The sequence below is a fragment of the Schistocerca nitens genome, chromosome 1 (assembly GCF_023898315.1).
Source record: "Schistocerca nitens isolate TAMUIC-IGC-003100 chromosome 1, iqSchNite1.1, whole genome shotgun sequence".
Taxonomy (NCBI): domain Eukaryota; kingdom Metazoa; phylum Arthropoda; class Insecta; order Orthoptera; family Acrididae; genus Schistocerca; species Schistocerca nitens.
In genome coordinates, this window is record NC_064614.1 from 20,044,183 (window position 1) to 20,056,386 (window position 12,204).

Below are 12,204 nucleotides of genomic sequence, written 5' to 3' on the forward strand. Positions count from 1 at the left end.
TGGATTCTAAGAGGTCTCCAGTCTCTTCGTAGCCATATAAAATGTGGCCTAGCTTCCAGTTTCTTGACTCTGATGAAGAATTTCATGAAGGTTCCATGAGCTGTGTGTATGAGGGTATTACGCACAGTGCATTTGTCAGTTAGTTATGACTTACGGTAAATACTTAAAATGAGTTGAGGTTATGAAGATTGGTTCAATTGGCTCTGAGCACTATGGGACTCAACTGCTGAGGTCATTAGTCCCCTAGAACTTAGAACTAGTTAAACCTAACCAACCTAAGGACATCACAAACATCCATGCCCGAGGCAGGATTCGAACCCGCGACCGTAGCGGTCTTGCGGTTCCAGACTGCAGCGCCTTTAACCGCACGGCCACTTCGGCCGGCGGTTATGAAGAAAAACAATACAAAGGTTTGGATTTAAGCTGTCTGTATAAAATTTCTTTAATTCTTCCAGTATCTTATTTAAAGCCTGAAGAATTCTGCTTCCCAGATGTTACTCGTATTTCCCTTGGCCTTACTGATTAATTGATGTAGCAAATCATAGCAAAATTGCAGTCTATGAAATTCACAGGACCACAAAAACAGGGAAACCTTTCCTTGGTGGTGGTCTGTCTTTCCAAGAAACAACCTTTAATATATTTTGTTGTGCACCGAACATGTTTCTATATAATTGCAGCACCCTCAATGGACTTTTTTTATTTTACGATGTGAATACTTGCCCATTAATTGTGGCGTGATCAAAACATATTACGCAAAACTGCTTGTCGAAATGTATCAGTTAACTGTAAAAAGATCTGATTCGGTGGATGCTGTAATTGTGTAAAAACATGGCGCACAGTAACATTCGAATACTGTGCAAGCATCCTTACAATGCGTGTTTAAATGAGCGTCGTGTAGCACTTACCATTTTCCTCCATTTTCTATACCATTCACGAACGGCGGACTAGAACAAAGACTGTTACTAAGTCTCTAAATGAGCTCAAATTTCTCTGATTTTACAGTCTGATAATTTCGCGGGAATATGTGGGAGGGAATGATCTCTATACGTAAAAGGCAATGTCCCGACTGACTAACTGACTGACTCCTTAACGCTCAGCCCAAACCGCTAAGAATAGAAACACGAAGTTTGTAGAGGATGTGGGTCTTATAATGTAGGCATCGTTTACGAAGGAATTGTCTGAAATTCTACTCTTAAGGGATAAAGTAGTGGATGAAAGACTTTTTGAAAGTTGTTGCTGTTAAGGGAACTTTGAAGCTAGAGCTACGAAAATTGGTATTTGGTTTCTCAGTCAGGAAATAAAAAAATACGTGTTTCAACATTTTGAAATTTCAGCCACTTAGGAGGGAAAATAGTGGATGAATTTATTTTGAAAATAAATAACTACTACAGGATTTTTAAGGCTACATCTATGACAATTGGTATTTCACTTCTTGGTTAGAAATAAAAAAATACATATTTCACTGTTTTTGGAAATTCAACCCCTAAGGCAGTGCAATAGGGGAAAATTTTTAAGAAAATGTTACGTTACATTACAAAATTTTAAAGCTAAATTTATGAAAATTGGTGTTTCATATCTCTGCTCGATATAAGGAAATGGTTTTTAGGAGATGAAAGTTGCTGTGGAAATACTTCTACAAGAACGCAAAAGGTATGTTTAACAAAAACTTGGGACCCTAGCTACCAGAACCACATTTTTATCAGAAGTACATTCGGAAAAGACCATGCTTAAAAGGCGTTAGTTGGCGTGAAAAGCTTAGAAGCCATTGCAATGTGTAATCAACATAAAAATTCGATTAAGTAAAAATAAAAACGTCTCTGCAAGCCATACAGTCTACTCGAGCGAAGCAGTGGCTGCTAAGCTAGTTGTGTTTTTAAAAGGTGGACGTCCATCAACGCTTTCTTATTTTATTTTTTAAAATATTCATATTGAGCAAACTAATGATTGAGTCATGTTGATATTTGTGTCAGAATGAAAAAGAAAACTATTTCATAATGTGTCTTATCTAATTTATCCCTTAACTAAACAACAGGTGGAAGGTAAACAACGAAAAAAATCATATTTTAGTAGACTGATTACACTTATGCGTTATTAAAGTAATTTGTTTATTAAATTTTCCACGACACTGAACACATAACAATTCCTTTTTTCTGTACATTTGGTCAGTCTTGTTGTAGGTACGTAATGGTTAATAAAACTGACACCTAATAATTTTAGAATTCGTCGTTACAGTCCTTGCACGTAAACTGTTTTACAGTATTGTATCAAAAATAACGTGGCTAGCGCATTTGGATACGGAAATAGTATATAAGAATTTTTAACTCCGCTCTAAAATTCAAACACTTTACACAGAAAACAGTTCAAAAGTTTGAACAATAAAAATGTATTCATAAATTTCCTGGAATATGTTTAAGCAATAAGAAACACGTCCACATAGTTCTGAAACGTCTTTGACAGAGGGCGAAAATCTCGTGAGCTACCAATCTTTTCACATTGTAACCAAGAATAAATGTCAAACACAGTCACGAAGAAGAGCACACACGGAAAGAAAAGTGTGTCTTTATGAAATTGCGTTGTATCCATATGACGCCATCTGCGTGTGTCACCAAACAATTAGTAAAGTCATACATGAATTGTATATTGTCTTCTTTCTTCCAGTTTTTGTTGACGAAACCTGAAATAAAGAGAAAGATCCGATAATTCCGAACTGCTAAAAACACTAATGTAGTGACTGTCCTAAAACTATGAGCTGCCAGAGCAACAGACGCAAAATAGTTAAAGTTAGACTAAAGAAACAAAAGCAGTGTTGAAGAAATATATGTGTTTAAAGAAACACATAGTTCGAAACAGGTGAAGTTGGAGATAAAGAAACAAAAGCTATATGAGAGAAATATATGTGTTTAAAGAAATACACTGAAACATTCTATTTATTTTTTAGCATTAAGTGTTTTTTCTATCACCCCTGTAGATTTCAAAGTGACTTCCATTGCAGTGTTTGATGGTATCACTTCCCAAGAACAGAAGACGAGACAATAGAGATTAGCGAAGATTCAAGCCCCAAATTTGGAAATGAAATATGAACTAACCATACAACGTTCCCTAAGATGAAAGGGATGGTTTGTATCTTAAGCAATGGAAGTCTCTTTTTCAGGGGTCACCACAGATAAAAAAAAAAGACACACTTCTTCTTCGCCAAAGTACCTGATGGACGAGGAAACCTTGAAAAACATATAGCCAGTCAAGTATTTATTTTTGGATGTAACCTCGTCCACGCCAAGTAGTAAGGCTTCCGAAAACATCGGTAATGTGAAAATCCAACTCGCGACTTTCTTACGTGACATCCTGAATGTCATGGATCAAGGCAATGGGGCAGTGTATTTAGACCCTTGCTGTCCATGTTCTATACTCATGATCTGGTAGATAATATTAATACTGAACTCACGATTTTCTCAGATGATACAGTTATTTATAACGAAATACTGCCTGAGAAAAGCTGCATAAATATTTAATCAAATCTAGATAACAAAATTGTTGAGGCTTTCGTGGCCACTTGTTGACAAACTGCCTATTGGCTTCTGTCTCGGGTTCTTCGGCCGACGTTCATCTAATGATATTTCTGACGTTTCGCCAGCACGAGTGGCTGGCATTGTCAAAGCTTCACCCTCCATTGCCGGTGGTGAACTGGAGCCGAGCTCGCGGCCGCAGACTATATGTACCTGCCGCGCCAACGTCCGAGGGCTTCTCCGCGGTCATTTCCGGTGCGGTTCTCCTCTTGCTACCTGCGACGGTCGTTCGCTGCAGTACGGGAAGCCAGGATCCGTTTACCTTAAGGCTTTCCTCTTTCTTGTTCAAACTGTTCGCGTGTTTTTGTATTTCTACAGCTTCTCTGAACAAGCGCGTGTGATAGTGGTTCTCTACAGCCAGAACTTCCGTGTCGGCGAATTTTATTACGTGGTCGGTCTCATTCAGTGCGTGTTCTGCCACGGCCGATTTCTCCACCTGCCCCAACCTGCAATGTCGCTTATGCTCCTTGATCCTGGTGTTAATGGATCGTCCAGTCATTCCGACATAAACTTTTCCGCATGTGCATGGTATGCGGTATATTCCCGACATTGCAAGTGGGTCTCTTTTCTCCTTCGCCGATCTAAGACACTCTTTGATCTTTCTTGTCGGTTTGAAAACCGTCTTTACGCCATGTTTGCGCAATATACGGCCGATTCTGTCCGTCACTTGGTTCAAATGGCTCTGAGCACTATGGGACTCAACTGCTGAGGTCAGTAGTCCCCTAGAACTTAGAACTAGTTAAACCTAACTAACCTAAGGACATCACAAACATCCATGCCCGAGGCAGGATTCGAACCTGCGACCGTAGCGGTCTTGCGGTTCCAGACTGCAGCACCTTTAACCGCACGGCCACTTCGGCCGGCTGTCCGTCACTCTGGGAATGTATGGCAGAAAGGCCGTACCCGACATTTCTTTTTCTGGTTCCTTACTTCGCCGAGTGTTTGGCTCAGTTACACTTCTAATATAATTTGTGGAGTACCCATTGCTCCTCAGGACAGTTTCCAGGTGTTGCATTTCTCGTTTGAGGTGTTGCGGCTCACATATTCGTCCTGCTCTCGTTACGAGCGTACTAATCATGCCTCTTTTCTGGCTCGGGTGGTGGTTTGACAGTTTGTGCAGGTATCGGTCCGTGTGAGTCGGTGTTCGATACACGCTGTGTCCCAGGTTTTCGCCGTCCCTTGTAACCAGCACATCTAGAAATGGCAGTTTCTTGTCCTTTTCTACTTCCATGGTAAATGTTATGTTGGCATGGAGGCTGTTCAAGTGTCTTAGGAAGTCACCGAGCTGTTCTTCACCATGGCTCCACACCACGAAAGTATCATCGACGTACCTGTACCACACCTTAGGTTTGCAAGTCGCCGAGTCCAGTGCCTGTGCTTCGAATTGTTCCATGAAGAAGTTGGCCACCACTGGACTGAGAGGACTACCCATGGCGACGCCTTCCAGCTGTTCGTAGAAGTCGCCATTCCACGTGAAATAGCTCGTGGTGAGACATGCATGGCAGAGCTTTCTGATGTCTAGCGGGAAAATGGAACCGATGTGCTCCAGAGCGTCACTGAGTGGCACTTTCGTAAATAACGAAACAACATCAAAGCTGACCAGGATGTCGTTTGGTGCAAGTTTCAGTTTCTTCAGCTTCTCAATGAAATGTCCTGAGTCCTTAACGTATGTGTCGGTCTTCCCCACGTGTGGTTGGAGCAGAGAGGCCAAGTGTTTTGCCAGTTTATATGTCGGTGATCCAGGAGCGCTAACGATCGGTCTCAGTGGAACGTTGTTCTTATGGATCTTGGGTAATCCATACAGCCGAGGTGGTAGGGCTTCTGTGTTGCGCAGGTTTCTCTGTATGTCCGCCGGCAGAGAAGACGCCTTGATCAATCGATTCGTATTCCGTGTGATACGTTGCGTCGGATCTGCGCTTAGTTTTCGGTACGTCGTCGGATCTAATAGGTCTCGGATCTTTTGCTCATAATCTTCGGTCTTCATTACGACGGTCGCATTCCCCTTATCGGCAGGCAGTACCAATATACTCTTGTCGGCGTTGAGATTCTTAATGGCTTGTACCTCTTCTTTCTTCAGGTTGCAAGCTGGCGGTTTTGCTCGGCGCAGTATCCTGGCTGTTTCCGTGCGTATTTCCTCTGCCCTTTCACAAGGAAGGGCACGAATGGCTGCTTCGGTGTTGGCAATGATGTCCTCCATAGGTATGGTTCTCGGGACGGTAGCGAAATTCCCTCCTTTTTGAAGAACAGACACTTCCTCTTCGGTCAATTGTCGTTCAGTGAGGTTGACCACTGTGTGTGACATGTCGGGAGTCGCCTTGTCGGTCTGCTTCCGGCATCTTTCAAACTTTTTCTTCTGTCGCTCGGTGCAGCGCTCGAGTTCGTTCTGCATGCTCCTGTGAGTGATGCTGTCGATCTTGTCCCAGTCGTCTCGATGCATTCTGCTACTTAGATGATAGAAAATGTCCAGAAGTTCCTGATCCGTTCTTGCCAAGTCTCTCCGTGTTGTATGTATTCGCTCACGAAGAAAAGCTCGTTCCATTCTGTCGTAGATACGATGAGCTTGGGCGGTGGTGAATAGGCGCTTGCATCTCAAGAACTTCGGTGTAGCACATTCATCTCGGCAACGTGACAGAAAGGCGAGAGAGGACATCAGTCGCGCTTTCTTCTTCCGTCGTTGGTCAAGGCGTCGGTACAATCTGCAAATCTCCTCCCCGTAGAGGCGTAATACAAAATTGTTGAGGCTTTCGTGGCCACTTGTTGACAAACTGCCTATTGGCTTCTGTCTCGGGTTCTTCGGCCGACGTTCATCTAATGATTTTTCTGACGTTTCGCCAGCACGAGTGGCTGGCATTGTCAAAGCTTCACCCTCCATTGCCGGTGGTGAACTGGAGCCGAGCTCGCGGCCGCAGACTATATGTACCTGCCGCGCCAACGTCCGAGGGCTTCTCCGCGGTCATTTCCGGTGCGGTTCTCCTCTTGCTACCTGCGACGGTCGTTCGCTGCAGTACGGGAAGCCAGGATCCGTTTACCTTAAGGCTTTCCTCTTTCTTGTTCAAACTGTTCGCGTGTTTTTGTATTTCTTCAGCTTCTCTGAACAAGCGCGTGTTCTTCAAAAAGGAGGGAATTTCGCTACCGTCCCGAGAACCATACCTATGGAGGACATCATTGCCAACACCGAAGCAGCCATTCGTGCCCTTCCTTGTGAAAGGGCAGAGGAAATATGCACGGAAACAGCCAGGATACTGCGCCGAGCAAAACCGCCAGCTTGCAACCTGAAGAAAGAAAAGGTACAAGCCATTAAGAATCTCAACGCCGACAAGAGTATATTGGTACTGCCTGCCGATAAGGGGAATGCGACCATCGTAATGAAGACCGAAGATTATGAGCAAAAGATCCGAGACCTATTAGATCCGACGACGTACCGAAAACTAAGCGCAGATCCGACGCAACGTATCACACGGAATACGAATCGATTGATCAAGGCGTCTTCTCTGCCGGCGGACATACAGAGAAACCTGCGCAACACAGAAGCCCTACCACCTCGGCTGTATGGATTACCCAAGATCCATAAGAACAACGTTCCACTGAGACCGATCGTTAGCGCTCCTGGATCACCGACATATAAACTGGCAAAACACTTGGCCTCTCTGCTCCAACCACCGTGGGGAAGACCGACACATACGTTAAGGACTCAGGACATTTCATTGAGAAGCTGAAGAAACTGAAACTTGCACCAAACGACATCCTGATCAGCTTTGATGTCGTTTCGTTATTTACGAAAGTGCCACTCAGTGACGCTCTGGAGCACATCGGTTCCATTTTCCCGCTAGACATCAGAAAGCTCTGCCATGCATGTCTCACCACGAGCTATTTCACGTGGAATGGCGACTTCTACGAACAGCTGGAAGGCGTCGCCATGGGTAGTCCTCTCAGTCCAGTGGTGGCCAACTTCTTCATGGAACAATTCGAAGCACAGGCACTGGACTCGGCGACTTGCAAACCTAAGGTGTGGTACAGGTACGTCGATGATACTTTCGTGGTGTGGAGCCATGGTGAAGAACAGCTCGGTGACTTCCTAAGACACTTGAACAGCCTCCATGCCAACATAACATTTACCATGGAAGTAGAAAAGGACAAGAAACTGCCATTTCTAGATGTGCTGGTTACAAGGGACGGCGAAAACCTGGGACACAGCGTGTATCGAACACCGACTCACACGGACCGATACCTGCACAAACTGTCAAACCACCACCCGAGCCAGAAAAGAGGCATGATTAGTACGCTCGTAACGAGAGCAGGACGAATATGTGAGCCGCAACACCTCAAACGAGAAATGCAACACCTGGAAACTGTCCTGAGGAGCAATGGGTACTCCACAAATTATATTAGAAGTGTAACTGAGCCAAACACTCGGCGAAGTAAGGAACCAGAAAAAGAAATGTCGGGTACGGCCTTTCTGCCATACATTCCCAGAGTGACGGACAGCCGGCCGAAGTGGCCGTGCGGTTAAAGGCGCTGCAGTCTGGAACCGCAAGACCGCTACGGTCGCAGGTTCGAATCCTGCCTCGGGCATGGATGTTTGTGATGTCCTTAGGTTAGTTAGGTTTAACTAGTTCTAAGTTCTAGGGGACTACTGACCTCAGCAGTTGAGTCCCATAGTGCTCAGAGCCATTTGAACCAAGTGACGGACAGAATCGGCCGTATATTGCGCAAACATGGCGTAAAGACGGTTTTCAAACCGACAAGGAAGATCAAAGAGTGTCTTAGATCGGCGAAGGAGAAAAGAGACCCACTTGCAATGTCGGGAATATACCGCATACCATGCACATGCGGAAAAGTTTATGTCGGAATGACTGGACGATCCATTAACACCAGGATCAAGGAGCATAAGCGACATTGCAGGTTGGGGCAGGTGGAGAAATCGGCCGTGGCAGAACACGCACTGAATGAGACCGACCACGTAATAAAATTCGCCGACACGGAAGTTCTGGCTGTAGAGAACCACTATCACACGCGCTTGTTCAGAGAAGCTGTAGAAATACAAAAACACGCGAACAGTTTGAACAAGAAAGAGGAAAGCCTTAAGGTAAACGGATCCTGGCTTCCCGTACTGCAGCGAACGACCGTCGCAGGTAGCAAGAGGAGAACCGCACCGGAAATGACCGCGGAGAAGCCCTCGGACGTTGGCGCGGCAGGTACATATAGTCTGCGGCCGCGAGCTCGGCTCCAGTTCACCACCGGCAATGGAGGGTGAAGCTTTGACAATGCCAGCCACTCGTGCTGGCGAAACGTCAGAAATATCATTAGATGAACGTCGGCCGAAGAACCCGAGACAGAAGCCAATAGGCAGTTTGTCAAATCTAGATAAGATTTCAAAATGATCTAAAAACTGTCAACTTGATTTAAGAGTACAGAAAAGAAAAACGTCCACTTTACAACCCTCAGAAACGTAGTATCCTATGGCTGCAATATCAGTGAGTCCAGCTGGATTCAGACAACTCATGCAAATCCCCGAATGTGACAAAATGTGACGATGTGAAATGGAATGATCACATAGGCTCGATTGTGCCACACCTCACTTCATTGGTTGGACAACAGGAAGAGTCAGTCTGCACAGGAACCTGGTTATGAAACACTTGTGAGTCGCATCTTAGAGTATTGTTCAAGTGTGTGGGACCAATAGCAAATAAGACAAACTAATTAAGGGACATTGAATATATACACGCCTGGAAATGGAAAAAAGAACACATTGACACCGGTGTGTCAGACCCACCATACTTGCTCCGGACACTGCGAGAGGGCTGTACAAGCAATGATCACACGCACGGCACAGCGGACACACCAGGAACCGCGGTGTTGGCCGTCGAATGGCGCTAGCTGCGCAGCATTTGTGCACCGCCGCCGTCAGTGTCAGCCAGTTTGCCGTGGCATACGGAGCTCCATCGCAGTCTTTAACACTGGTAGCATGCCGCGACAGCGTGGACGTGAACCGTATGTGCAGTTGACGGACTTTGAGCGAGGGCGTATAGTGGGCATGCGGGAGGCCGGGTGGACGTACCGCCGAATTGCTCAACACGTGGGGCGTGAGGTCTCCACAGTACATCGATGTTGTCGCCAATGGTCGGCGGAAGGTGCACGTGCCCGTCGACCTGGGACCGGACCGCAGCGACGCACGGATGCACGCCAAGACCGTGGGACCCTACGCAGTGCCGTAGGGGACCGCACCGCCACTTCCCAGCAAATTAGGGACACTGTTGCTCCTGGGGTATCGGCGAGGACCATTCGCAACCGTCTCCATGAAGCTGGGCTACGGTCCCGCACACCGTTAGGCCGTCTTCCGCTCACGCCCCAACATCGTGCAGCCCGCCTCCAGTGGTGTCGCGACAGGCGTGAATGGAGGGACGAATGGAGACGTGTCGTCTTCAGCGTTGAGAGTCGCTTCTGCCTTGGTGCCAATGATGGTCGTATGCGTGTTTGGCGCCGTGCAGGTGAGCGCCACAATCAGGACTGCATACGCCCGAGGCACACAGGGCCAACACCCGGCATCATGGTGTGGGGAGCGATCTCTTACACTGGCCGTACACCACTGGTGATCGTCGAGGGGACACTGAATAGTGCACGGTACATCCAAACCGTCATCGAACCCATCGTTCTACCGTTCCTAGACCGGCAAGGGAACTTGCTGTTCCAACAGGACAATGCACGTCCGCATGTATCCCGTGCCACCCAACGTGCTCTAGAAGGTGTAAGTCAACTACCCTGGCCAGCAAGATCTCCGGATCTGTCCCCCATTGAGCATGTTTGGGACTGGATGAAGCGTCGTCTCACGCGGTCTGCACGTCCAGCACGAACGCTGGTCCAACTGGTACGCCAGGTGGAAATGGCATGGCAAGCCGTTCCACAGGACTACATCCAGCATCTCTACGATCGTCTCCATGGGAGAATAGCAGCCTGCATTGCTGCGAAAGGTGGATATACACTGTACTAGTGCCGACATTGTGCATGCTCTGTTGCCTGTGTCTATGTGCCTGTGGTTCTGTCAGTGTGATCATGTGATGTATCTGACCCCAAGAATGTGTCAATAAAGTTTCCCCTTCCTGGGACAATGAATTCACGGTGTTCTTATTTCAATTTCCAGGAGTGTAGAAAGAAGAGCAGCACGAATAGTGACAGGTTTGTTTTACTCATTCAAGAGCGCCGCTGAAAGGTTGAATACTCCGAAATAGCAGACACTTGAAGATCGAAGTCATTTATTACACAAAACTTTACTTAAAAAGTTTCAAGAACGAGTACTAAGTGCGGTTTCTAGGAAATACTACAGCTTCTTATGTCTAGCACCCATATGGATCGAGAAGACATTAGTCTATTTAAAGGGTACACAAAGTAATTTTTGCAATTCATTCTTTCCGTGGTGCACATGCAATTGCAAAGTGAAGAAAACCAAAGGGGACTTGCAGGAGCATTTCCGCAATAATTCTTCCCCAAACCCATACGTGAATAGAACGGGAAGAAAAGCCTTAATGCACGACAAGATGGTAAGCTCCTTCTACCGTGCACTTCACAGTATTCTGAATAATACGTATGTTGCTTCACATCATGCAAGTTAGATTTCAACAGATGTTGTTAGAAAAAAATGTCTTTGAAAAGTAAGTATACATGCAGTGTAGCATATAAATACCTTGTAGGTACGTATTTAGATCATTGTTACGTTTTACAAAGTCAGAAAGATGCAAACCTGTTACTAATCTGAAAGCACAGTGTAGTACATAACGCATAAGCTGTACACATAAATTCGTACGTATTTCAGAGCACTGCTGATGTTTTGTAAAAGCAAAGGGAAAACGCTTATAGCATTATGAAATTGGTTTTGTTCTGTTTCACATAGACACACACACACACACACACACACACATACACGTACACTGCCGAATCATTATGACCACTTCCCACCGGGAGGTTGCATGATACCTCGTGTGGAGTTGAGGACACGCACGTGACGCGGTACGAGAAGTACATGAGCGGAGCAGAAACGAATACGAAATCATTCTAGCGACGATATGTGGCGCAAATGCGGAAACCAGCCGCTTAAGGGGGGTTGGGTATGAAACGGGCCGACTTGGAGCAGGAGAGGCACCACAGGACATTTTAATTTCCACTGCATATACTTTTACAAATAGATTCATAAAAGAATAAAATGTTCTAGGTTTTCAACCCACTTTAATTCGAATAAAATCCCCGAGCTTTCAATGACCCTCTTCGCTACCGTCGACAGGAGTTTAATGTCTGCCGTGGCTGTTTTTTTTCTTTTTTTCTTTATTGTATTTCAATTCCCCATCGGGGCGGGCTGGCAGCAGCATATGTGCTGCTTTTCAGCCGAAAGACATAGAACGAACAATAGAAGACAGTGAAAAATATACAAAGGAGAGAATATGGTGAACAATGATATAAAAAAGGGGGAACATCATGGAAGGCAATAGACAAAAATGGGCGACTGTAAAATGGAGATAAAAAACTGTAAAAATTTAGCGCACACAAAAAGCCACACACTGCGACAAGTAATAGAACACAAGGCACGGTACGACCAGAGCATAAAAAGTATCAACAGATGGCGTAGCACATAACACTGACAGCGAACCTCACG

General features: G+C 45.6%; 1 protein-coding gene across 1 annotated transcript in view; it reads right to left on the reverse strand.

The window, feature by feature from the left end:
• Nucleotides 1-2,137: 2,137 nt before the first annotated feature.
• The window catches only part of LOC126251767 (Down syndrome cell adhesion molecule-like protein Dscam2), a gene marked incomplete at its 5' end in the record, with an annotated part of 377,821 nt that continues 367,754 nt past the window's right edge, over nt 2,138-12,204 (reverse strand). Inside the window, one exon of the mRNA XM_049952392.1 lies at nt 2,138-2,674. Coding sequence (XP_049808349.1) covers nt 2,623-2,674 — 52 coding nt within the window. The remainder of the gene's footprint in view (nt 2,675-12,204) is intronic.